This window comes from Hippopotamus amphibius, chromosome 15 (genome assembly GCF_030028045.1).
Source record: "Hippopotamus amphibius kiboko isolate mHipAmp2 chromosome 15, mHipAmp2.hap2, whole genome shotgun sequence".
Lineage (NCBI taxonomy): Eukaryota > Metazoa > Chordata > Mammalia > Artiodactyla > Hippopotamidae > Hippopotamus > Hippopotamus amphibius.
Genome location: NC_080200.1, coordinates 17,024,778 through 17,052,475, shown reverse-complemented (window position 1 = coordinate 17,052,475; position 27,698 = coordinate 17,024,778). Strand labels below are relative to the sequence as shown.

Genomic DNA, 27,698 nt, shown 5'->3' with positions numbered 1-27,698 from the left:
GCAGCAGCTTTTCCTTCTGCTGGGCTGGGCTCTCGGATGCGGTTTCTGGAGAAACGGTGCCCCCTGATCATTAAACTGCATAGGGGCATGAGTCCTGACGCAGTGGGCTCTCCCGGGCGTGGACACCCCAACTGTTGGACTCCAAAAGGGCCTCCTCCTGGGCTCCACGGTTGGCGGGATCCCCGCTAGGCAGGCACTACCAGGGACCGGGGTCCCGACTGAGCTGTTCCCTCAGAGGACGGGATTCCTTGCAGGGGTCAGAAGTCATGACTTACAGAGGGCTGGGATCATGACAGCTCGATAGAGGACGGGGACCCTGATCAAGTGGACGCTACGGGGCACGGGAGTATGGGGTTCACAACTGATCCAGTCCCACGGGGGATGGAGGTCCCGATCCAAGGGCTCCACAGAGGAAGTGGGTCCTAATCAGCCCCACAGGAACGGGGTCCTGAATGATCCGTCCCGCCTAGGTGGGCTCCGTGAGGAACGGATCCCGCCCCCTTCCAAGGACAGATCCCCTGTTCAACTCACACTCCGCAGGGACCCCGCACCCCGCCTGGCTGGGGTGAATGGGGTCTTGATGGCCCGAGGGACGGTGTGTGGGATGCTGGACCGACTGGGCTCCATGGGACAGGAAGGTCCCACCATCCGCCCCGAGGCCAGCGGTCGCTCCTCCTCTCCCGCCGGGGCCGGGTTGGGGGCGGTGCCTGCGGGCGGGGGCGGGTCCAGCGGCGGGGGCGCAGTTGCCCGCGACGGGACGCACCGGGCCGGGGGCTGGGGTGGGACCCGGCGGGCGCCATGGAGCTGCTCTCGGCGCTGAGCCTGGGCGAGCTTGCGCTCAGCTTCTCGCGGGTGCCCCTCTTCCCAGTCTTCGACCTTAGCTACTTCATCGTCTCCATTCTCTACCTCAAGTATGAGCCAGGTGAGCCAGGGCCGGGGGGCTGGAGAGGGCTGGCATTGCGGGGCAGGGGGCGGCGGTAAACCCAGGGGTCTGGAGGAGGAGAAAGGCCTAGATCGTGGGGAACAGTCCCGGGGACCGGTTCGGGGAAGCAGGCAGGTGCTGGGATCATGGGGTTCTCCCACGCGGGGGCGGGCAGAGGGGAGAGACGCGAGGGAGGGCAAGGAGAGAAGCCCCTGGGATTGTGGGGCTGGGGGGAGGGGAAGCAGATGAAGACAGGAGGAAGGGAAAGGAACGGGACTGTTCAGAGGACGGGGAGCAGGTGCTGGGGAGGATGCAGGGAGAGAAGGTCAGGGGTCCTGGCAGGGTAGGGTCGCACAAACTTGGGCGAGGGACCTGGGTCGTGGTGAGGGCGCAGCCGGGGGTCGGCTCTGCTGGTTCCGCCAGATGTCCTGGCTGCCCGCAGCCGTGACCTCCCTCCTTGCCCTTGGCGCGGGGAGCCAGAGCGGTAGCTGAGTGTCTATATAAGGGCGGGCAGCGCTGGGGCCTGTGATCAGGTCTAGAGAAAGTGATACCGGTGCCCCTTCCCCGCTGTGGCCCTAGGGCAGCCTCCTCTCCCTTTCCCTGGGCCGAGGCTGTGCTGGATCTCAGAGCCCAGCGGGAATTTTTCCAGCTCTGGCTCGGATCCTTTCCACTTACTGAGCAGTACCGGCCCTAGGGCAGGGTGATTTGCGGTCAGCCTCCTCCTGCCGGCTCCAGACCCTCATGGAGAATCACTGGGGGGAAGACCCAGCTTCATGGATTTTTTTCTTTTTTTTGGAACCATTTTTTAAATGATGGTAGATGGCCTCCTTTGAATGCATTCTATTTTTATACAAGGTTCAGGGAGTGTTTCTTGTTCATCTCCTAGTATATTAATAATTCTAGCACACCAGCAAACTAAACGGACAGTAGAATTTAACTTTAGAGGAAAGACCAATCACCCAAAACTTTGTGATCTTTTCTCCCACTTAGATGTAAATTATCCCTATATTCTCTGGAAATAGATTTTTTTTAGATGATAAAAATAGGTGCTTGTGTATATTAGAAAGGAAGGAAGGAAGGAAGGAAGGAAGGAAGGAAGGAAGGAAGGAAGGAAGGGAAAAGAAAAGAAAAGAAAAGAAAAGAAAGAAACGGAGAAAGAAAGAAAAAGAAAGACAAACATACTGAAAAGCCCAAAGGAAAAAATAATTACAGTTGACGCAGTGGCCACCCTTCCAGACCTCACTTCTCTACATTTATACTCCTGTAGTTATGGATGTAAATGCACAGTCTTATGCAAATAAGATCATACTCTGCCTGCCAAGTGTTTTTGTTCTGTTTTATTTTAGCTCGTCCACATGCCAGAGTCTATTTCTTTTAAAGCTCTTCTGGAAAGCAGTTATTTTGCAAAGCAAAATAAGCTTTATATCATCTTAGCCTGAACATAGGGCTGTATTTCCTGTCTGCAGATGAATTCCTGGTGGTTCAGGCTAGTCCCCTGGGCAAGTACAGAACCTAGCACACATTGGGAAACCTAGAATTGTGAAGGGCAGGAGCCCAGTAGGGATGTAGGACACAAGTATCTGGAAGGAAAGAGGTCTCTGGTTGGCTGGGAGCATGCAGGAGGCGTTGGGATATTCCTGCTGGAGTCACAGAGTAAATCATCTGAACTTGAAGTACTGGAGCCTGAAGGTTCCTGAAGGTTGAGAGGGTTCAGTGGTTCTGAACCCCAGCAGCATGTTAGAGGCTCCTGGGGGTTCTTAAACCCCCATCTTATCTCCACTCCAGACCAGCAGAATCAGAATATCTGGGATAGGGCCCTGGCAAGCTCATGTTTCAAGCTCCCCTCCTCCAAGGATGCTATATGCTGTCAAGGTTGAGAACCCCCTGCTTCCATCAACATTCAACTCCCTCCTTTCATAACTGGGCAAGTAGGAACTAGAGGCTAAGCTAATTTACATACACAATGAGCCTGTGGTCCCATGGCTGGTAGATGACAGCCTTGGGATTCAAACCCAGATCTGCTTGATCCCAAGAATCACTATGATTGCTATGCAGTACTTGCCTACCCTTAGAAAAGGGAGGCATTGAACTTAACTGTTAATCCCCCAGTTTGGTGTTCCTGCTGAGCCTCTGTAAAGATTTCTTCTCAGAATCTGTGTGCTGATTGCAAGACCAGCTATGGATTGTGTGGGGCCCCTTGTTCAGAAATTAAGAATTTTGTGAACCTGAGAACAAAGCTGGCTTTAAGGAATAATCTTCAAGTTGGGAGTCAGCTCTGCCTCTCACAGTGAGTAAACATCATGCTGGTTGTTTTGCTTACATGAGCTTCAGTTTGCTCATCTGTGGGATGGGCTCACTGGTAAAATCATCCTGGACTTCCTTTCCTGGCTATTGTGAAGATCGATTGAGAACTCTGTCAATAGTCAGGTCTATGGCACTTGTGAGAGGTAGTAGAATTATTTGTAAGGCGTAGGGCAATGTGTTTCCCAGGATGCAGGCATTTTCTGGGTCAGGCTTTTGTGAGAATCATGAATGAGGATGAAGCATAGTGTGGTCCTCAGGTGAACAGCATCTGTGGACCGTGGTTAAGAAATGTACAAAAACTGGTACAAGAGTGTAAAGCAATTATATTCCAATAAAGAGCTTAAAAAAAAAAAAGGGTGGGAGGGAGTCACGGGAGGGAGGGAATATGGGGATATATGTATAAATACAGCTGATTCACTTTGGTGTACCTCAAAAGCTGGTGCAAGAGTGTAAAGCAATTATATTCCAATAAAGAGCTTTAAAAAAAAAAAGGAAGAAATGTAGAATGCCAGGCTCCCCACCAAGACCTGCTAAAACAGACTGCATTTGAACAAGATCCCTATAAGCATACTAACATTTGAGAAATGATGGACTAAAAGAGGCTGAACCTCCTTAATAGGGCAGGGAGGGCTAGGTCTAGTACACCTCTAGGACCCCTATCTCTATGCAAGAAGAGAGGAAGAAGCCGTGGATGCTGGCTGCATGATTGAAGGAAAGAGTGAATGAATGATTAAAAGACAATCCTGGGTACCTTAAGCCCTGACCCATGCAAAGAGCCTTCCAGCCCAGTGGTTCTCAAATATGGCTACACATTAGAGTCCCCTGGGGAGCTCTTAAGACTCTTGTTTTCCAGGTGGCACCCCTTCACCACTAAAATCAGAACCACAGGGGGTGGTGCCAGCATCAGTATTTTTTAAAGTTCCCCAGATGAGAATCGGTTCTCTGCGCCAGTGTTTCCCAACCTCAACACTAATGACGGTTAGAGCCAGATCATTCTCTGCAGTGGGGGCTGTCCTATGAATTTCAGGACATTTCGCAGCATCCCTGGCCTTGACCCACTAGGTGCCGCAAGCACACCCCAGTTGTGACAATCAAAAATGTCCCCAGGGAAATCCCTGGCAGTGCAGTGGTTGGGACTCTGAGCTTTCACTGCTGAGGTTCTGGGTTCAATCCCTGGTCTGGAAACTAAGGTCCCACAAGCCCTGTGGCATGGCAAAAAAAAAAAAAAAGTTAAAAAAAATGCCCCCAGACATTTCTGATGTCCCTGCGGGGTGGGGGACACAGTTACCCCCATTTAAGACTCATGGATCTAGACTGAGTCTCAAATGCTAATGCTTCCAAGGGCCAGGCAGGTGATATATGGAAAGCAGTAAGACAGCCAGGGGAGGACAGTCCCCAGGTGAGATCCAGTCATGCGCACCTCTACCTGATTGGGGCTAGAACCAGCAGAAATCATTTTTCAAGGGAAGCTAGAAATGTGATTTGCAGCTCCCTGTGTTTATATGTTAGCTATCTGAACATGTTTTTTCTTTTTTAAAATTCATAGACAATTTTTAGAGCAGTTTAGATCCACAGCATAATGAAGCTGAAAGTAGTTTCCATATACTTTGACTACCCACTCACCCCAACCTCCCTTCCAGCCTCCCCCACCACCAACATTCTGCACCGGAGTGGTACATCTGTTATAGTCAATGAACAAACAGTTTTATCAGCATCATTATTGTCTACTACCATTATTATCAGGTATTATCAACATCATTATCAACTAAAGTCTGTAGTTGACATAAGGGTTCCTTTATGTTGTACATTTTATGGATTTTGACAAGCATATAATGACACATATCTGTCATTATACTATCATACAGAATAGTTTCACTACCCCCAAGTTCTGCCTGTTCATCTCACCTCCCTTTTCCCTCCCCAAACCCCTGATAACCTCTGATCTTTTTACTCTCTCCATAGTTTTACCTTTTCCAGAATGTCATAGAGTTGGAATCATACAGTTTGTAGCCTTTTCAGACTGGCTTCTTTCTCTTAGCAAGATGCATTTAAAGCTCCTCTATGTCTTTTCATTGCTTGATAGCTCATTTCTTTTTAGTGCTGAATAATATTCCACGGTATGGGTGTTCCACGGTTTAATTACTCGCTTATTGACAGACATGTTGGTTGCAGTTTGAACATTTAAAAAATACTATGGGAGCCAAAGAGGGCTGTTCCTTCATCTCTGGTTTGAACTATAAGCTTTTTGAGGGTTGGGGGCTGCTCGTCCTCCAACCTTTTGAGAAGGGGCTGCCATCTCCATTTTACAGTGGGGGAAACTGAGGAAGAGAGCTGAGCACAAGGGCTTGGTGACACTCTTTGAACACACCTCCCATGTTTGGACCTCACACTATAAAGCACAGAGTGGCAGCTGTGCTAAAAGTGCCCTGGGGAACCTTCTAGCACTTCCAGGCTATCCACAAACAGGACACCAACCCCCAGAGAGGTAATGTTGTGGAGCCCATCACAGGTCAGAACTAGGGTCCTGATCAGGGCTTCCTCCTTCTTCCTTAGGCCGACCTGATTTTTATAAGTCCATCCACTAAAATTTCCACCCACAGATACTTTCCATTTCAGTTCAATTCCAAAAATAACTCTCATATAATTGCTAAGCACCAAGCAATTTCTTTTCATCTTCACAGGCGCCCTTTGAAATGAATGATAGTGCTGGGCGACCAACTCACCCAGCTTTGGCCAAGACGAGCATCCAAAGCCCTAGAAACCCCTCAGCCCCAGGCAAACCGGGACAGTTGGTCACTCTAGACAGCATCCCTATTAACTAAACTGAGGTCCAGTTGGTCACTCTAGACAGCATCCCTATTAACTAAACTGAGGTCCAGATAGGGGAGTGAGCAACCAAAGCTCACCCAGTGAGAGGGGAGTGCTTTGGTGGCAAACCTGGAATTGAAACCCACATTCTCCTGCTTCCTGGTGCTGCCCCAAGTACCCAGCAAGAGAAACCAAAAAGAAGCATGGCAAAGAGAAAGAGCCAGGGGGACAGTTTCTTGACCACTGCTTTGCTGTGGATCCCCAGGGCAGGCTGTCCCCACCAGCCTCAGTCTTCTCATCTGTGGCAATGGGGAGACTCATCCTGTTCTTCTAGGGTTGCTGGGAGGGTATTGATAATGATAAGAAACTCACAGACATGGAAGACAAAATTGTAGTTGCCCAAGGAGAAGAGGGGGAGGGGAAAAATAGGAGTACTGGAGTAATAGATACACACTACTGTGTATAAAATAGATAAACAAGGGTTTACTGTATAGCACAGGGAACTATATTCAATATCTTGTAATAACCTATACTGGAAAAGAATCTGAAAAAGTGTACACACACATATGTATAACTGAATCACTTTGCTGTACACCTGAAATCAATTAGACTTCAATTTTTTATTTTATTTATTTATTTATTTATTTATTGGCAGCACCACACAACTTGTGGGAGCTTATTTCCCTGACCAGGGATCGAACCTGGGCCCTCCGCAGTGAAAGCGTGGAGTCCTAACCACTGGGTCACCAGGGATTTCCCTTCAATTTGTAACAAAATACATGATGATAATACAGCATTGACTCATCAATATATAGTGCTCTCATTCTCCTTTTGACAACAGAGGAAACAGGCTGCCGGGGTGGGGGTGGGCAGTCATTTGCCCAAAGCCATGCCAGAGTGAGCAGCAGAGCCAAAACCCAGGTGTGTGACTTTTCTATCAGGCCTCACCCATAGTGAGGAGCCTACTTTGTTCTCACAAAACCCAGGCTCCTACCCCCACCCCCACTCTCCCTGGCCTTATGGTCCCAGAGGGCACAAGAAAGATCCTGGGAAGAATTCAAGCCCTGGGGGTTATTTTTAGTTGCAGAGGTATCCATTTCTGCAAAACATGGGTGCCTTACCTGAGCCGGCCCCTGCAGGACCCACCAGCTGCTCGCAAGGATTAACTCTCAGCTGGCGGTGTTTTAAATAGATGCCCCGGAGGAGAGAAGAGGGCATTCAGCTTCGTAATGGAGGAATTTGGTAGTTGCTGAGACACAGAATAACCTCAAGGGCAGGGAGAAGATGCACTCTGGGCTTGTGACTCCAGGGTGAGATGGAGGAGGGAAACTTTGATTCTAATCTCTATTAGGGGTTGGGCAAAGAAGGGATTAGGGTTCCCACCTGACAGAAGGAAAGAGATGGAGAAAAAAGAATGATTTGTCTAAGAACATGTGGTTAGTCAATGGGAGTGGTAAAGAGAAAAGGAAGTGTGTTGCTGACACTCTGAAACAACTTTTATGAGACATGGTTCCTGATTGTAAAATGTATACGCAAGAAAATGGATAAATAGCTTGCAGTCTATTCCTATGATGGAATACTATGCAGCAGCGAAAATGAATATTACCCTTGAAAATATTGTGCTCAGTGAAAGAAGCTAGATGCGAAAGGCCATGGTATATGATCCCACCTATATGTACTGTATAAATTCAAGAATCTTTTTGTCACTTTAAAAGGGAGCTCTGTCTCTATTAGCAGTCACTCCTCGTTCTCCCTCCCCCAGCCCCTGGCAGTCACTAATCTGCTTTCTGTCTCTATGGATTTGCCGGTTCTGGACATTTCATATCAATGGGATCATACATTATGTGGCCTTTTGTGTTTGGCTTCTTTCACTTAGTGTGTTTTCAAGGTTCATCCGTGTTGTAGCACCTGTCGGTGCTTCATTCCTTTTTAAGGCTGAATTGTATTGCATTGTGTGGGTGGACCACATTTAGTGTATCCATTCGTCTGTTGATGGACATTTGGGTTGTTTCCAGCTTTTGGCAATTGTGAATAGTGCTGCTGGGAACATGAATTTTTAGGAGTCTTCTAGAACCTATTGGTAGGTTCTTGTGCATAGGACAGACAGCATGGCGCCCGCTGCCCACCCTAGTCTGTGAGACCTCCTGTTCCTGGACCCCCATTCACTGCCATCAGAGAGGGGGCAGGTGATGAGAGGTTCACCAGGGGGCTTGGTACAGACTGTGAAGCCCAGTGCGATGAGGCAGGAGGGCACCCCAAGTCCTTCCTGCTCATCAGCTTTCAGGGGGACCCTTTTTTTTTCTAGTTTTGATGATTATTTCAAACATACATAGTAGCTATTACAGATACCTCCATGCTCTCTCTTTTTTTTAACTTTATTTATTTATTGGCTGCATTGGGTCTTCCTTGCTGTGCAGGGGCTTGCTCTAGTTGCAGCAAGCAAGGGTTACTCTTAGTTGCAGTGCATGGGCTACTTAGTGCGGTGGCTTCTCTTGTCACAGACACCAGCTCTAGGCATATGGGCTCAGTAGTTGTGGCGCACGGGCTTAGTTGCTCTGCGGCATGTGGGATCTTCCCAGCCTGGGGATCGAACCCATGTCCCCTGCATTGGCAGACGGATTCTCAACCACTGCACCACCAGGGAAGTCCCTACCTCCTTGCTCTCTACACAGACTTACCAGATGTGAGTGTAGATTTGCTTCAGAAAGTTTTTTTTTTTTTTTTAAAGAAATAGTGACAGGTAGAGGCAACCCCATCCCTTCTTCTCCCTCCCTCTCTAGATGTGACCACTACCCTAAAAGCGGCCTATATTATTCCCATGCCTGTATGTATACCTTCATCACTGTATAGTTACCTATGAACTGCATGGAGCATCTTGGGTTGTTTTACAGACATACATAAAATATACATAAACATATCATTTTGCAACCTAACCTTTTCACTCAGCAGCAACCTTATAGGATTTATCTGTGTCGATACATCTAGAGCGGGGTTTTCAACCAGAAGGGAATTTGTCCTTGGCAATATCTGGAGACATTTTTGGTTGTCACACCAGGGTGGGGGAGGGCTGCTAGCATCCAATGAGTGGAGGCCAGGGGTGCTGCTTGGCATCCTGCAGCACACAGGATGGCCCCCACTGTAGCAGAGAATGGTCCAGCCCTATATGTCAACAGTGCCGAGGGTGAGGAGCCCAGATCTGGATCTAGGGTTTGGTTTGGTTTTGTTTTTGTTTTTGTGGCCATGCCGTGTGGCTTATAGCATCTTATTTCCCCAACCAGGGATCGGAGTCCTAACCCCTGGACTGCCAGGGAATTCCCTGGATGTAGTTCATTTTTAAATTACTACTCTGTAGTATTCTATTTTATGTGACTCTACTCCCTTACTAAGAAACAGTAGTTTCTGCTTTTTCTACTTTTCTCCTGCTGTAACAGTGTGGCAGTGAAATCCCCCTCCCCAGGCCTCTTTGCCACAGGCACTAGTTTCTTTTGGGCAAATAATAAGGAGCAGAATTGCTGGGGCACAGGCAACTCACAGCTTCTGATTTCCTCAGTATTGCCAAGTTGCCTCCAAGCTGGTTATGCCTCTTGATCCTCCCAACTGTGTGTGTACAGGGAAACTTGGGCTTTTTCCCTCTGGAGGAGGGGCAGATAATCCCCTCCCCACTTCTCTGTGAGGTTGACTGGTTTGAGAAGAAGGCAGCTCCCTCTATGCAGTAGAGTGGACTTCATGTTTCTTTCCCCTACATGGGCTTAGAATATTGGACATAGGTCCCAGGAAAGAGGCTTGGGTACCATGTTGAAAGGTGTGAGGTCTGTTTGGCCCTGGCTTGGTCACTTGCTTTGCTGGATGTCCAGCCCATGCCGACCTGACCTGTGTATCTTGCGTTGAGTGCCCCTTAGCTCTTAGGTTTCCTCCCTCCTCCCTCTTCCACCATCTCCCACGCTCTCCCCTTGCCTGGATCATCTTCTCCCCTCCACCCCCATCCTCTAGGAAATCCCTGCTCATTGTTCAGACCTCAGCTTAAGTGCTACTTCCTAAATGAAGTCTGACCTCCTTAGCTAGGACAGTTCCTCGATTAAACCCTTCAAAGCACCATGTGTCTCTCCCTTATGAGGTTTAACCTTCACTTGTGGGATTGTTTAACCACGTTGCCTCCCTACCAGACTATGGGCCCCACAAAAGTAACACCTGAACCAGCTCTTGCTTATGGCTGCATCCCCAGTGCCTAGCAAGAGCCCGGCACAAGATCAGAGCTCATAAATACTCACTGAATGCCTGGGTGATCTTGGGTAAGCCATTGACCTTGGGGAGACTCTGTTGCCTCATCTGTCAGGTGCTATGTTAGTTTCCTAGGGCTGCCATAACACATGACCACAAACTAGAGGGCTTAAAACAACAGAAATGTATTCTCTTCCAGTTCTGAAGGCCAGAGTTCAAAGTCAGGGTGTCTGATTCCTTCTAGAGGCTCTAGGGGAGGATCCTTCCATGCCTTTTTCCTGGTTTCTGGTGTCTTCCAGCATCCTTGCCATTCCTTGGCTTGTACACACATCACTCCAATCTCTGCCTCTATCTTCATATGGCATTCTGTATGAATTTCCTTTGGCTGCCACCACAAACTGGGTGGCTTAAAACAGAAATGTATTGTCTCGCAATTCTGGAATTTAGAAGTCCAAAATCAAGGTGTCAGCAGAGCCATGGTTCTAGGAAGGAATCTTTCTATGCCTCTTCCCAGCTTCTGGAGGTGGCTTAGCATCCTTGGGGTTCTGTGGCTTGTAGGTGCATCACTACAGTCTCTTCCTCGCTGTTTATATGGCCTTCTTCCCTGTGATCCATCTCCTCTTCTTATAAGACACACCAGACTTTGGATTAAGGCCTACCTAATGACCTCATCTTCACTTAATTACATCCGCAAAGACCCTATTTCTAAATAAGGTCACATTCACAGATACCAAGGGTTAGGACTTAAACATATCTTCTTGTGAGTTCAACTCACAGCACCTTCTCCTTTGTGTCTGTGTCTCCTTTTTTGTCTTTTATAAGAACACTCTCATTGGATTCAGGGCATACCCAGATGCTCCAGGGTGACCTTATCTCAAGATCCTCATCTTAATTACTTCTGCAAAGGCCCTATTCCAAATGAGGTCACATTCTGAGGTTTTGAAGGACATGAATGGGGCAGGGGGGTTGTGCACTAGTCCCTCCTATAACTCACTATAGGAAGGGATGTTAATCCCTACATTACCTGTGATGGAAAGCCTGGGCTCTGACACTGAAGGCTTGAGGATGGTGTGAAGGTATGGAGTTGCCTGGAACACAATAGTAACTCAATTTAAAAAAAAAAAAAACCTCACTCAGTAGATAAAGGGAGTAGGGAGGTTGTTGTTATAGTGTAACCGAAAGTGCCCAACACAACCTCAGTGCCTAGGAATGTTCAGTCCACATTTGCTTGAATGTTAGCTCCACGTGGACAGTTTTTTCATTCACAATTATTTATTGAGTAAATACCACGTATCAGGCACAGTGCCAAGCACACGGGGCCAGGGAAGAGGGTGGTTCAGCAGCAGATGAGAAGGATAAGGTCCTCATTCTCACCAAAGAATTAAGATCAAGTCAACTTGTTGAGTGTACCAATAGTATATACAGGTATTTATGTCAATCGCTTCACACTTAGTACACGGCATAAAGAGGCCAAGCATCTGGATTTGACAATTAGAGACAAAAGGCATCCAACCTCTAGAAACAAAGAGAAACTTTCCCCCCAAACCCCAAAACCTGAACTAATTCTTTTTTTCTTTTTCTCTTCCTTCCTTCCTTCCTTCCTCCCTCCCTCCCTCCCTCCCTCTCTCTCTCTCTCTCTCTCTTTCTTTCTTCCTTTCTTTCTTTCTTTCTTTTTTGGTTTGTTTGGCTGTGTCGGGTCTTAATTGCAGCACATTGGCTCTTCACTGTGGCGCATAAGTTTCTCTCTAGTTGTGACGTGCAAGTTTTCTCTCTCTAGCTGTGGCACATGGGCTCCAGGGCAAGTGGGCTCTGCAGTATGTGGCACATGGGCTCTCTTGTTGAGGTGTGTGTACTCAGTAGTTGCAGTGCGCGGGCTTAGTTGCGCTGCAGCATGTGGGATCTTAGTTCCCTGACCAGGGATCCAACCTGCGTCCCCTACATTGGAAGGCAGATTCTTTACCACTGGACCACGAGGGAAGTCTCTAATTATTTCTTTAGATTAGTCTTTTGATTAATAGATTACATTGTGTAAGCTTGTCATCTCACATCCACATTGAGTAGAGTTTTCATTGGATTAAGTAAATTGTTTATTTTAATTAATTAATTTATTTATTTTATTGGCTGTGTTGGGTCTTTTTTGCTGTGCATGGGCTTTCTTTTAGTTGCGGTGAGTGGGGGCTACTCTTCGTTGTGGTTCATGGGCTCCTCATTGCCGTGGCTTCTCTTGTTGCGGAGCATGGACTCTAGGCGTGTGGGCTTCTGTAGTTGCAGCACATGGGCTCAATAGTTGTGGCTCACGGGCTCTAAAGCGCAGGCTCAGTAATTGTGGCACACGGGCTTTGTTGCTCCGCAGCATGTGGGATCTTCCTGGAGCAGGGATTGAACCCGTGTCCCCTGCATTGGCAGGCAGATTCTCAACAACTGCGCTACCTAGGAAGACCCATGGATTAAGTGAGTTGTTTAAAGAGAGGTATTGGGGAATACTACTCAGCCATAAAAAAGAATGAAACAATGCCATTTTCAACAACATGAATGGACCTAGAGATGATCATACTAAGTGAAGTAAGTCAGAATGAGAAAGACAAATACCATATGATATCACTTATATGTGGAATCGAAAATATGACACAGGAGACTTCCCTGGTGCACAGTGGTTGAGAATCCACCTGCCAATGCAGAGGACATGAGTTCAATCCCTCATCCAGGAAGATCCCACATGCCACGGAGCAACTAAGCCTATATGCCACAACTACAGAGCCTGTGCTCTAGAGCCTGCAAGCCACAACTATTGAAGCCTGCATGCCCTAGAGCCACACGCTACAACTACTGAAGCCTGTGCACCTAGAGCCTGTGCTTTGCAACAAAAGAAGCCACTGCACTGAGAAGCCTGAGTACCGCAACAAAGAGTAGCCCCCACTTGCCCGCAACTAGAGAAAGCCCACCTGCAGCAAAGAAGACCCAATGCAGCCAAGAACAAAAAAATAAAAAAATAAATAAATGCTAATAAAATATGACACAAATGAACTTATCTACAAAACAGAAAAAGACAGATGTAAAGAACAGTCTTGTGGTTGCCAAGAGGAGAGGTGGGGGAGGGAAGGAGTGAGAGTTTGGGATTAACAGATGCAAACTATTATATATAGGATGGATAAACAACAAGGTCCTACTACATAGCACAGGGAACTGTATTCAATATCCTGTGATAAACCATAATGGAAAAGAAAGTGAAAAAGAAAGAATGTATATATATACATATATATGTATGTGTACATATGTATATGTATAACTGAATCACTTTGCTGTACAGCAGGAATTAACACAACATTGTAAATCAACTATTTCAATAAAATAAATTTTAAAATAAAATTTAAAAAATAAAAAGTAGAGTCATTGATACCAGCTCTGGATGTGAGAGCTAAGTAGCTGTGTCTTACAACTTAATCCTAAATTCACTCTCTGGAAAATGAAATTTCTGGGAGAGGAAGGAATCAAGATGATGAAATAAGTCGTCACACCAGGAGACACCCAGGTTCTAACTGAGGGGTGTGGCTGTAGAAGATTATGACCACAGGGGCATAAAGATAGAACCTAACTATCTCAAAAGATTCAAAAGACTTTAAGTGGGTAGTACAAAGTGTACAGTTGAACTAATAGACATTAATCCTTACCTCTAGTGTTTTTTGTAAATGTGTTTTTAAAGAACCAGACCCCTGCCTTCATTTTAATTGGGGATCTTAAAATTTGGGTCTTCATTTAATTTGGGATCTTAAATTTGAGTCCCTTTAATTTGGGACCTTTTTTATCTTGAAAGACTTTACAGTTCATAAGAAATTGCAAAAATGGTTGTGGGCTTTTTTTTTTTTTTTCTTCTTTTGTGGCCATGCCACAGCTTGTGGGATCTTATTTCCCCATCCAGGGATTGAACCCCTAGCAGTGAAAATGCCAAGTCCTAACCACTGGACCACCAGGGAATTCTCAGAAGTTGCAAAAATGGAGCAAAGAGTTTCCAAGTCCCCTTCACCTGCTTTTCCCCAATGACAACATCTTACCTAATGGTAGCTCATTATTAAAACCCAAAAATGGACATCAGTATAATACCATTAACACCAACCACAGATTTATTCAGCTGTTTTTACGTGCACTTTAAAAAATATAGTCCTTTGAAATTTTATCACGTGTAGATTTGAGTAACCACCACCACCATCAGGATACAGAATGGTTCTGACACCCCAAAGAAACTCCCTGGTGATGCCCCTTTATAGTTAGATCTTCCTTTGAACCATAACCCCTGGTAACCACTGATCTGCTCTCTGCCACTCTTCACTATGGTTTTGTCACTTGGAGGATGTTATATAAACAGAATCATACAGCATGTAACCTTCTGAGATTGGCAGCTTTTGCTGAGCATCACCCCCTGGAGCTCTGTCCGGGTTGTTTCGTGTATCCCTGATTTATTCCTTTTTTGTTATTGAGTAGCATTCATGGTACATCTGTACCATGGTTTGTTTATCCATTCACCCAATGAAGCCATTTGGGTTGTTTACAAATAAAGCTGCTGTGAACATTCACATACATGACTGTGTGAATACCAGACTCTCCTTTTCAAACAAAATCTTATGCCAAACTCTGAGATGAGGCAGTAAATGAAGTTGTGCTCTGATTGAAACAAGGGGGATGACCCAAAACATACTCACCTGGTTTCTCCTTTGCCCCTGCAAACCCTCACAGTTTCCAGGAACACAGTTTGAAAACCATTGCTCTTGGGAGCCCATCCTCTCAGCCATGGATGGAAGGTCTTAGGTGTCAGGGCTGCAGGATGTCAGGACCTGGGCCAGCTCATACCCCTATCTCTGTGATGCTCAACTTTGTCACACAAAGGAATCACCTAGGAGCATTAAAAAATCCACCAGACCAGCCACATCCCAGACTGATGAACTGAGACCCTCTGGGATGGGGCGCAAGTGTCAGGTGTTTGTAAAGCCCCCAGGTAAGTCATGTACAGCCAAGTTGGAGACCAATGCACTGAGCCATCTTCCTTAGGGGTGGGGTCCCTATTTCTGTTTGCTAAGTTAGTCCAGTCTTTTGCATTTTCTTGCCTTGGGTTTATAAGAAGACTCAGTTCAGTATCATTCACGAGTGTGTATCCTCAGCTGCAGAAACTGCGAAAGGTTACATTTCTCTTTGTTATCCTTTTATTTTTTCAACAGCTTTATGGAGATATAATTCATATACCACCAAACTCACCCATTTAAAACCTCCCATTAACTGGTTTTTAGTATATTCACAGAATTGTGCAGCCATTACCTCCAAAAGAAACCTGGATCCTCTAGCTTTTACCCTCCCATCTCCCCCATCCCCTCCAGCCCTAACCTACAACTAGTCTACTTTATGTTATTTGATGTGAAAAATTGAATAAAGTACCAAGACCAAAAATACAGTGGAGTCTATGGGGGTGGCGGGAGCCCAGAGTCAGGAGTGACTGGCTCAGTAGAGCAAGGAAGACTTCCTGCAGGAAGTGGCATTTGTGCTTGGCCATTTTTGCTTGTGTCTTTGTTCCTTCCATGCTGCTAGCATGGGATGCCCTCTCTCCTCACTCTGTTAGTGTAATTCTGCCTTCAAGGACTCCCTTATCCAGCTTTGATCATTGTTCTTTCTGTACCCTTCCACATGTGTGAACATGCCCTGCACTGTCCCTTTGGGTACCAATACCTGGTGACTTCCCTCTGTGCTGATGGCATTTTGCCAGCAAGATAGGGCTCCAGAGCTCTTCAGCTTCACCTTTCAATTTTCTTATGTGCCTTCCTATCTGGGGCCAGTCAAAGCTCTTTACCCAGCAAATGAACATTCTCCCGAAGGGCACAACTCAACAACAGAAGGACAACCCAATTTTTTTTTAATGCACAAAAGACTTGAATAGACATTTCTCCGAAGCAGATGTTGGAGTGACTAATAAGCACATGAAAAAGTATTCAATATCACTAATCATTAGGGATATGCAAATCAAAACCATGAGATACCACCTCATACCCATCAGGATAGCTGATTCCTAAAAAAGAGAAAATAACAAGTGTTGCCAAGAAGGTGACGTTGGAACGCTTGTACATTGTTGGTAGGAATGTAAAATGGGGCAGTTGCTGTGGAAAACAGTAAGGAAGTTTCTCAAAAAAATTAAAAGTGGAATTAACATTTGATCCAGCAATTACACATCTGGAATATACCCAAAAGAATTGAAAGCGGGAACTCGTACAGATATTTGTACGCTCGTTTTCTTATCAGCATTATTCACAATAGCCAAAAGGTGTAACCCAAATGTCTATTGAAGGATGAATGGATACATAGAATGTGGTAGATCCATCTGATGGAATATTATTCAGCCTTAAAAAGGAAGGGCATTCTGACACACCCTATGACAAAGATGAACCTTGAGGACACTGTGCTAAATGAAAGAGTCAAGTCACAAAATAACAAGTACTGTATGATTCCACTTACATGAGGTCTATAGAGTAGTTAAGTTCATAGAGATGGAAAGTAGAGTGGTGAGCCTCAGGGGCTGGGATGAGGTGGGAATGGAGATTTAGTCCTTAATGGGGACAGAGTTTCAGTTTTTTGGGTTTTTTTTTTATGAATGTATTTATTTATTTATTTATTTATTTATTGGCTGCATTGGGTCTTCATTGCTGCACATGGGCTTTCTCTAATTGTGGAGAGTGGGGTCCACTCTTCATTGCGGCGTGCAGGCTTCTAAGTGTGGTGGCTTCTCTTGCTGCGGAGCACGGGCTTTAGGTGTGTGGGCTTCAGTAGTTGTGGCTCGTGGGCTCAATAGTTGTGGCTCATAGGCTCTAGAGCGCAGGCTCAGTAGTTGTGGCGCACCGGCTTAGTTGCTCCGAGGCATGTGGGATCTTCCCGGACCAGGGATCAAACCCCTGTCCCCTTCCTTGGCAGGCGGGTTCTTAACCACTGCGCCACCAGGGAAGCCCCAAAGTTTCAGTTTTGCAAGGTGAAAAGTTCTGGAGATGGACGGTGGTGATGGTTATACAATAACATGAATGTGCTTAATAAGCCACTGAACTGTACACTTAAAATGGTCAAAGTGGTACATTTTATGCGTATTTTACCACACACAAAGATTTTTTTTTTAAATAAGGAGAGACCAAAAGTACAGGTATAAATTTATAGGGATCTTGGCATCAGCCCAAGGCAGGAGTAGCTGCGTCAAAGCTTTCCCAGTTGCACGTTGCCCTCTCTCTTCAAGCTTCAGTCCCCTTGTGGGGATAAGAGTGATCGGTTGGCTGCAGTTATCAATGGAGATTTAATGAGTCCTTCCTATAAATGCTAAACCCAGTGTCTGAGACCTGGGAATGCTTATTGAATGTGAGCTGGTGTTATTATCGCCACCTCTCTGAGCTCGGAGGAAAGAGCCCCAGTCCAGTTCTGCCTTCTCTCTGGGTGACCTCGGACATGTGTGCACCCTCGCTGAGCCTTGGTTCTTCCTGGAAAATGGGCGAACTGCAAGCCTACCCATTTGCGGGCACTCTGCGAAGGCAGCTGAATAAGGATGGGCTGAACAGAGGGCATGATGGGTGAAGCATGTCCTGGACGCCCTGGTGATGGTGGGGGATGCCCCATGCCCCTCAGGAGCCGTCGAGCTGTCCCGGCGCCACCCCATGGCGTCCTGGCTGTGTGCCATGCTGCATTGCTTCGGGAGTTACATCCTGGCTGATCTGCTCCTCGGGGAGCCCCTGATTGACTACTTCAGCAACAACTCCAGCATCCTGCTGGCCTCAGCAGTCTGGTAAGCATCACTGGTCTGGCAGGATGTGGGACAGCAAAGCAGGCAGTGACCCAGCCACCCAGGAGGTGGGAGGCGGGAGGTTGGAGGAACGAGGACCCACCAGCACAACAGTGGTCCTGACCCACCGCTTTCCACTGCCCAGCTGTCCTGAGCCTGTCAAGTGAGAGAGAAGGGTCTGGACACAACCTCATCTCCAAGGGGCCCCCAGGGTCTGTCTCCCCCTGATGCTTGGCATTCTTTCCCCAAAGGTACTTGATTTTCTTCTGCCCCCTGGACCTCTTTTACAAGTGTGTCTGCTTCCTGCCGGTGAAGCTCATCTTCGTGGCCATGAAGGAGGTGGTGAGAGTCCGCAAGATCGCCGTGGGCATCCATCACGCGCATCACCACTACCACCACGGGTGGTTCGTCATGATCGCCACTGGCTGGGTCAAAGGTAAACAGGACCATGACGAGAACAATGGAAAAACATCCCAGTTGAGAACCCCCGCTCAGTGGTTACAGACTGGGCATCCCAGCTGGCAGAGCCATTGCCCCAAGCGACAGGGTGTCAGGAACCCCTGCAGGAGTTCAACCTCCTCATTAGCAGACACCTTTAGAGTAAATGAGAAGATTCTTCCCGAAATTTAACTGTCAAAGGTAAACAGGGCAGTGAAACAATGACAGCTGATGTCTCTAGAGCAGGATTTCTCAACTGCAGCCCTACTGATGTTTGGGGCTGGATCATTCTCTGTGGTGGAGGCTGTCCTGTACACTGTAGGATGTTGGCTAACAACCCTGGCCTCCACCCACTAGCTGTTGGTAGCTCCTATCAGTCTGATAACCAAAAATGTCTCCAGACATTGCCAAACGCCTCCTAAAGAGGAAGTCACAGCCCTGTAACTACAGGGGTTCTTAAGCTTGGTGGACTGTAGCCCTTTTGTCAGCCCAGTAAATTCTTTTATGCTTTTTAAGTGCATAAAATAAAATATATAGGAGAATAAAGGAAGCCTATTATTTTAATGTAGTTATAAAAATTTTTAAAAAATATGCTGCAGTAGTTCTATGCATCTTTACTAGGGATTAAATAATAGGCCTTCCACTGGCTCCTAATAACTCCCAGACTTTAGAAGTGGTGTTGAATACAAATGATGTTTTGAAACCATCTGCAACAATGGGAATGTGAAAAGAAAACCTTCCATGAATCCTGTTGGTGACAGAGTCCCAGACTTGCAAATCCTGCTGAGGTAATTGCCTCCCTTCATGATGGAAGGAAAGGCTGGATTTCGGTGAGGCATGTGAGAATGAAGATGTAATTGTGTTTCCTGTCTGGGTTCATAGACTCCAGGTTAAGATCCCTGACCCAGGGGAAGTTTTGAGAAGAGGCCTTTGTGTAACTTATCTCATTTGATCCTTAAAAGTCTTCTTTAGGAGAAGGCTAGCATCATCCCTTCTTACTGAAGAGGGAAATGAAATGACTTGCCCAAGGTCACATGGCTGTGGGGGCACAGCTGGGTTTGACTCCGGGTCCTCTGAATTCAACATCCACATTCTTAAGAACTTTGAAGCCCTCCTTTTCCCCCCGCTTCCATCTATGCTAAGAGGCCGACCAAGATAGACTTTGAGACAAAAAAATGTTACTAAAAATATAGAGGGACAGTTTATAATGGTGGGTCAATCCATTAAGAAGATATAACCATTTTAACATATATGCACCTAAAAACAGAGCACCAAAATACATAAAGCAAAAACTGAGGGAAGTTGAAGGAGAAATAGATAATTCAACAGTAATAGTTGCAGAGGTGGAGCAAAAAGTAACAGGCAGGCAGGGAAAGAAGGCTTGAGCAGGTGCTAAATACCACAGGGCACTGAATCCCTGCTTCTGGCTCACCAAAGTGGGTACCCCCAAAATGCATGGGTCTAGAATCATCCTCCATTGAGTCACAGTATCCTCAGCACCATTGACATTTAGGGCTGGATCATGCTCTGTGGTGGGGGCTGCACTGTGCATGACAGGGTGTTGAGGAGCATCCCTGGCTTCAACCCATTAGTTGCCAGTAGCAACCCCCTCCCCAGTTGTGACAACCAAAAATGTCTACAAATATTGCCAAATGCCTCCTTGGGGCAAAATCATCCAAGATGCAAACCCCTGGTCCAGTGGTGCATATTAGGCATCCCAGTTAGCCCAACCACTCCTGAAGTGGGTGTCCAAGCCTCTTTAGTCAACATATTTGGGGTCAGTGGGAAGACTCTGCTAGAAATTTAACCAGAAATCTTGGCATAGGTCTCCTTATTCTCTCTCTAGGAAGCCTGTGCTACAGAGCAAATTCCTCAGGGGGTATAACATGCCTTCCAGAGGGCAAGTGGCTTGAGAAAGGCTGAAAGCTCAGCACCCAGAGGAGAAGACAGGCTTGGGGTGGGGAGCCCTCCGTAAGCCTCATGCACAGCTCAGGGTCCTGGTTTGGGAGCATCAGGGCAGACAACCCAGATTTGTCCAAGACATACCTTGCATGTGGGGTGTGACCTCAATTACTTCATGCTGGTTTTGCTCCGAACGTGCCGTGTGACCCTCAGCAAGACTGTCCCCTCTCTGGGCCTCAGTTCCCCTACCTGCAACTGATGATCATACACACCAGGTTCAGTATCCCATTGGAGGAGACTCCAGAAACAAAGAAGCTGCTCCCTTGGGAATTCAGCCAAGAAGACCAGGGAGCTGGGGGTGGCGGGCTTGTTCAGAAGTACCCTGTCCCATAGGCTCTGGTGTCGCCCTCATGTCCAACTTTGAGCAGCTGCTCCGAGGGGTCTGGAAGCCAGAGACCAACGAGATTCTGCATATGTCCTTGTGAGTATCCCATTCTCCCTATTCCCTGGGCCTAACCCTGGGTTGGATACTCCTGGTAACTTGGAAGCCTCAGTCCCTGATTATCCTTCCAGAAGCTTTCAGAGACTGTGCTTGGAGGACCCTGGAGGTGGAGCCAGGACACTACCTAGGGGGCAGGGGCAGGCAGCGTTTCAGGGAGATGAGACACTTGATTTGGGTTCTGAAGAGTGAACAGGAGTTTTCTGGCAAAGAGGGAGCCTCCTCAGAGGCCAGCACCTCTGCCAACTCTCAAATCCAAAAAGAGCCACAATTCTGCCTGGTTCTACAGGGTCAGGGTACAGATTGTGGGTGGGGAGTGAGGGGTTCAGGGTGTGGAGCACAGAGAGTAGGTGAGGAGTGTGGCTGAGGTTAAGCGGGGAACATTGGGCAGGGCCAGATGGCAACATACAGGCATCAACCCACGACCCCACAGGGGATTTAGCCTAATATATTTTTAAAAGACCTAAAAGGTTCAGGCTAGTTAAATTTTCTCACAATCTACAATAAAGCTGTTGCCATTAAAATAGGGCAATATTAAAAAGTTCATGCATGTGCCAGTGAAAACTCCCTCCCATTTCATATATTGGAAAACATAGCTTTATCTCACTTTATCCCCATGAGAGATCTGGTCCCACACTTAGTTCATGGACAGGGAAATGGGGTCTCTGACAGTTGTGTCCCTTGCTACTAAGAGGGCAAGTGGCCTGCCCTCTCGGATTCTATTTCTGCCTCGTCAGCTGAGTGTGAAGTCTCCCTGGAGTCACACACATAACCCTTCTCACCCTGGTGACTGGTGAGTGCTTTGGAAACATCAGGTCGAATTATCATCATTAAGTATGTGCAACGCATGACAGACATCAGGAATGGAAGTCACAGGTCTGTCTTCTGCAACAAGTCAAAATATCAGAAGCCTATTCTTCAAGGAAGAAAAGGAAAATTAAGAAAAACTGTGTGTTGTAAATCCATCTTCTGGGGGAGTGCACTGTTCGGGGGTCCCCAAGGCCACCCTCAGGTTCGATGATTTGCTAGAAGGACTCTAGAACTTGGCCAAGCTGTTATACTTAGGGTTATGGTTTATTACAGGGAAAGAATACAGATTGAAACTGGCAAAGGTAAAAGACACATGGGGCAGCATCCAGGGAGAGACCAGGCGCAAGCTTCCAATTGCCACCTCTCAATGGGGCAGTGTGGAAAATACCTGTTTCTCCCAGCATCTTTGTGTAACTGTATGCATTGAAGATTGCCAACCAGTAGCACTCCCCCGAGCCCTCGTGTTCAGGGGCTTTACTGGGGCCCGGTCACACAGACAAAACTGACTGTCTGCATGGCTGACCTCAGTCTCCAGCCCCTCCAGAAGTTCAGCGGATACCACATGGCCCAAGACTCCACCCTAAATCACACCATTACCATCTGGTGTGACCCAAAATCCCCAGGTAAACAAAGATACTCCTATCAGGCAGGACATTCCCAGGGCTTAATGGGTACCTCCCAGGAGCAGGGCAAAGGAGAGACCTCTTTTTGGGCCAAGTTACTGCACAGGGAGACCCACCTCATCCATGTCTCATGGGCATCTTCCCGCCACACACTCTGGAGAAGCCAGGATGGGTGCTGAACCCAGCAGGGTGGGCAGAGAAGGGGGCCTGGGAGAGAGGTACAAAGGCCTGAGACCTGCAGAAGCTCCCAGTAACCACAGCTGCCCCCTCCAGCCCCACCAAGGCCAGCCTGTATGGAGCCATCCTCTTCACCCTCCAGCAGACCCGCTGGCTCCCAGTGTCCAAAGCCACCCTCATCTTCATCTTCACCATGTTCATGGTATCCTGTAAGGTAAGCCTTCCCATCCTGACTGATACTGACCCACACTCCCCAGGCTGAGGATGGGGAGTTTGGGCTCATAGCCTTGGTGTCTGGGGAAAGGGCAGCCCTAAGGTCGAGCAGTGAGGGTGGGGAGCCCATCAGTAGGTTCATGCATGGGAGGAGGGTATGAGAAGATTAGTGTCCAGCAGGTGGGGATGGGGGTGAGCAGAACAAGATCTTCTGGGCAGAGGGCCCAGCATGGGCCAAGATGGGGGCAGGAATGTATGGAGCCTAGAGTATCAAGGCCTTGTGCCTTGGGCATGGAGAGCAGGCTAGACCAGGAATGGTGCTGGTCTGACCCTCAGGCCTTGAGTTGGGGTCACCCCCTACCCAGGAGAGGTCTTCTGGGGCCACACACACTTCCCTCCCCATGGAGCAAGGGAACTTCACTGCTGGCTCCCTGGGAGGGGACCATAGGCCACTACATAGGGAAAGGTAGTGATTGACCCCAAACCAAGCATGGCTCCTCTCTGAGCCCAGGTGTGTGTTGGTAGGGTACGCCTGGGGAAAAGGTAACCAACTGTCCCAGTGTGCCTGGGTTTTTAGCACCAAAACCTCACATCCCGGAAAGCCCAAGACAGTTGATTACCTTCTTGAGGGTGCATGCAACCAGAAGGCTGGGTCTGAGCTACCTCTGCCCTTGACCTAGCTGACCTTCTCTCTCTTTCCCCCCAACCCCCCACTTTGCTTCTGCCTCTTTCTCCCTCTGGCTCTCTCGCCTCTCCTGTCCCTATGCCACCCCACTTCAGGTGTTCCTGACGACCACTCACTCCCACACTTCTCCTTTTGATGTTCTGGAAGGCTACGTCTGCCCTGTGCTCTTTGGGTCAGCCTGGGGGGCCGACCATCACCACGACAACCACGGTGGATCCCAGGGTGGCAGTGGGCCTGGCTCCCCACACTCAGCCCTGCCCACCAAGTCCAAGGAGGAGCTGAGTGAGGGCTCTAGGAAGAAGAAGACCAAGAAGGCAGATTAGGGGGCATCCTGGGGGCCTTCAGGGCACCAAGGAGAGGACCCAGAACCAGGACCTGGGCTCAGTTCTCCCCTCTCCGGCCTTTACTTCCCCATCTACAAATTGGAGTCGTCAGCCCACCCTCCAGGGTTGTTGTGGGGGTTAAATGAGATATGGGGGTGAAGGGCATTTGTAGGAATGGGAGGTCCCTTTCTCTTTCTGCCAGGTCCCCATAGAGTTACAGCTTTTGGGGGGGAGGTCACAGAATCCCAGCAGCAGCTCCAGCCAGAAACCCTGGCAGCTATGTTCTTGGTTCTATTATTTCCTCTCTAAAGTTACACTTTGACTCTGAAAGAATTTCAAGCCATGTTGAGGCTCATTCATTTTGATGGACATTTACTAAGTGTCTGCTGTAAGGTAGCTGCTGTGATTTCCACCTCTCTTCTTGCCAAATTTGCTGGGCATCCCTGGGCAAGTTGCCTCCTGCTCTGAGCCTTGTGTGCCCCATCTCTATAGTGGCCCCTCACCCCGTTTCATATGTAAGGGTTAATGTGAGGCTGGACATGAACCAGCTTTCTAAGCTCAGAAGCACAGTGCAGTCAGGAGGGGTGGCCTTGGTGGATGTTCTTCGTGCTTAAAAACGGCTTTGCATTTTAGATCTTTTGTGCTCGTGGATTGGAGAACCCCACATTACCTGGCACAAAAGAGGCCTTCAGTAGAAGTGTCTAAGCCAGACTTGAGAGCATGGAGGGTGGGGAAGGCTTGTTCTGATCCTTGGCTTCAGGTTGCCCCTAAACCAAAGAAATGCAGCTGGCTGGGCAGGGGTTCCAAGATCTGACTCTGTCCAGGGGCCCAAGCACTCACTGTTGGACCCAGGAAGCTCCATGAGACCTCCCTCATGCTGGCATCCTTAGTCACCGCTCACTTAGTCATTCAACAAACATATGCCTACTATGTGCCAAACCTTTTGCTGCTGCTGGACAGGCTGGGAACTTGATTCAGGGTGAGCGAGGGGGATGGGAGCTGAGGGCCCCTCCTGGCCACCTTTATCTCAGCCTAGGTCACCAGGACATCTGAGAGGGGTGGGTGGGTTGGGCATGGCCAGTCTCGGGTGGGGTTTGGGCCAGTTTGGGGCTGCCCTTTGCACATGGGTGCTCAGGGCATCAGCCTGTAGCTGTGTCAGATCGGCATGGGGTTGTTGGGGTCCCAGGTGTTGCCCAGCTATTGGGAAAGTGCCTTGATCTGGTGATGCCTGGAAGTTAGGTGGGTCCTGAGGCTGTAGGGCCCCCAAATCCCTCCTCTTGCATGTCCATCAAGGCTCAGCGTGAAGGGTCAGCAAATAAATTTGTTGTGAAAGAACCCTGATGGCTTGTCTGATTCATTCTTGCTCTTTTGGCCTCAGGGCACAACGGGAGTCTGTGAACTTAGAGACATATGGCGTTTCCAGGAGAATGAGGCTCAGCCCTTGATCACCAGTGGGAGATGAGGCAGTGGGTGAAGTTTGTAGGGTTTGGGGTTAAGCAGGGTTTAATCCTCACTCTGCCATTGACAGGTCATGGGGCTTCCCCTTCCCTAAGCCTGTTTGCTTCTTGGGAAAAAGAAGAGGATGGTGATTATCCCTCCCATCAAAGATTGGTGGGAGGATTAATGGGGGTGGTTGGGATTTGCAAGAGACTTAGCAAGAGTCTTGCTAAGAGAACGAAAGTCAAGCCACAGACTGGGAGAAAAATTTTTGAAAATCACACATCCAATAAAGGGATTATATCCTGCATATATAAAGAATTCTCAAGCCTCAATAATGAGAAAACAACTCAATTTTAAAAGGATCTGAGTGGACATTTTGCCATAGACAACATGCAGATAGCATAGAAATAAGCATGTTAATGCTCAGCATCCCTGGCCATCAGGGAAATGGGGGGGTGGGGGGGGAAGATACCACCTCACACCCACTAGGAGGGCTAAGGTTAAAGAAACTGAATATACTAAGTGCTGTTGAGGAGGTGGAGCAACTGGAGCTCTCATCCATGGCAGGTGGGAATGTAAAATGGTGCAGCCACTTTGGAAGACAGTTTGGTAGTTTCTTAAAAAGTTACTGTATGACCCAGACATTCCACTCTTAGGTATTTGCCCAAGAGAAATGAAAATATGTGTCCACCCACAGACATGGACGTGAATGTTCATAGAAGATTTGTTTGTAATGGCCCCAAACTGGAAACAGCAAACAAATGTCCATCAGAAGGTGAAGGGGGACTTGCCTGGTGGTCCAGTGGTTAAGACTCCACATTTCCAATGCAGGGGGCTCAGGTTCAATCCCTGGTCGGGGAACTAGGATCCTGTATGCCGCGTGGGGTGGCAGAAAGAAAGGAAGGGAAGGAGGGAAAGAAAAAACAGAAAGAAAAAAAAGCTAACGAATAGTGCCCAGCAATAAAAAGGAGCAAACAATAAGATGAGTGACCCTCATATGCATCACGATGGGTGAAAAAAGCCATACAAAAAAGTATGCATATGGGATGATTCCATTCATATAAAATTCTACAAAAGGCAAATTCATCTATAATAACACCTGATCAGTGGGTGCTTGGAGAGAGAGAGAGATGGGGGTGGGGTGGAAGGATGGCAAAGAAGCTGAAGAAAACTTTGGGTGATAGATGTCTTCACCCTCTGATAGTGGTGATGGTTTCACAGGTCTATATGTCACAACATCAAATGGTATACTTTAAATCTGCAGTTTATTGTCCTATGTCGATTCTATTTCAATAAAGCTGTAAAAAAAGAAAAAAGAAAAAGAAAAAACTCAATAAAAATTGGGCAAAAGATTTGAACAGTTTACCAAAGAAAATAAATATGTGACAAATAATCACATGAAAAACACATTAAATCCACAATAAAACACCACTGTGTATCTGTTATGGGCTGAATTGGGATACTCCCTCGTCCCCATTCTGGGAGTTGAAGTCCTAACTCCCAGAACCTCAGAATGTAACCACATTTGGAGATGGAAGTCTTTAAAGAAGTGATTAAGTTAAAATGAGCTCTTTAAGGTGGACCCTAATCCAGTATGATTAGTGTCCTTATAAAAGAGATTGGAACACAGACATGCACAAAGACCACATGAGGACACAGGGAGAATATGGCCATATACAAACTGGAGAGAGGTCTCAGAAGAAACCACACGTGCTGCTGACACCTTGATCTCGGACTCCCAGCTGCCAGAACTGTCAGAAAATAAATTTCTGTTGTTTAAGCCACCCAGTCTATAGTGCTTTGTTATGGCAGCTCCAGCAAATGAATACAATACTGTTTAGAGTGGGTAAGATAAAAATAACTAAAAATGCTAGGTGCTGGTAAGAATTTGGGGGAACTGGAATGCTCACACACTGGTAATGGAAAACAGTTGGGTCATTTCATATAAAATTAAACATCACTGACCATATAACACAGCAATCCCATTTCCAAATGACGCACAAACTCACGTTCACTCAAGAAATATTTATAGTGGCTGGTTTTGGTAATCACCAAAACCTGGAAATATTCCAAATGCCCATCAGCAGGTGAGTGGATGAACATCAAACAATAATCCCATCATACAATGGAATATTACTCAGCGAAGAAAAGGAATGAATTTTTGACACATACAGCAGTGTGAATGAATCTCATATGCATTTGCTCACTGAAAGAAGCCAGACTCAGGCTGCACCTTAAACATTCCCTATATAGGATGGTATCGGAAAGGCAAAATTATAGAGACGGAACACAGATCAGTGGGTACAAAGGGCTAGGTGTGGGAGGAGAGATTGTCTTCAAAGGTGAATTTCAGGGGTAGAGGGTGGCAGAACTGTTCTGTATCTTGATCATCGTCAAATCTTACAGAACCGTATGCTGAGAATTCTACCTCAATCAAAAAGAAAAGGAAAACCAGAATAGGATCTGACGCTTCTCAGACTTGTTCTTATCCTCTCTATTCACCTTCGAGGTGTGTGGCGTTGGGCAAGTAACCCCCCTTCTCCGAGC

General features: G+C 47.3%; 1 protein-coding gene across 1 annotated transcript; it reads left to right on the top strand.

Annotated features, from left to right (window-relative positions):
• The first annotated feature begins 759 nt into the window (after window positions 1–759).
• TMEM38A (transmembrane protein 38A) lies at window positions 760–25,046 on the top strand. The gene is made up of 6 exons (XM_057710293.1): window positions 760–922; window positions 17,888–18,044; window positions 18,293–18,477; window positions 20,775–20,862; window positions 22,587–22,704; window positions 23,484–25,046. Exons 1-6 carry the CDS (start codon window positions 799–801, stop codon window positions 23,709–23,711), a joined length of 900 nt encoding a protein of 299 aa, XP_057566276.1. The 5' UTR covers window positions 760–798; the 3' UTR covers window positions 23,712–25,046.
• Window positions 25,047–27,698: the final 2,652 nt, after the last annotated feature.

Excerpts from the sequence above, each read along its gene's own strand:
- TMEM38A (XM_057710293.1), top strand. The coding sequence starts at position 799 with ATGGAGCTGCTCTCGGCGCTGAGCCTGGGCGAGCTTGCGCTCAGCTTC. Across the intron at positions 923-17,887 it reads CTACCTCAAGTATGAGCCAG|GAGCCGTCGAGCTGTCCCGG; the intron begins GTGAGCCAGGGC and ends CATGCCCCTCAG. Across the intron at positions 18,045-18,292 it reads CTGCTGGCCTCAGCAGTCTG|GTACTTGATTTTCTTCTGCC; the intron begins GTAAGCATCACT and ends CTTTCCCCAAAG.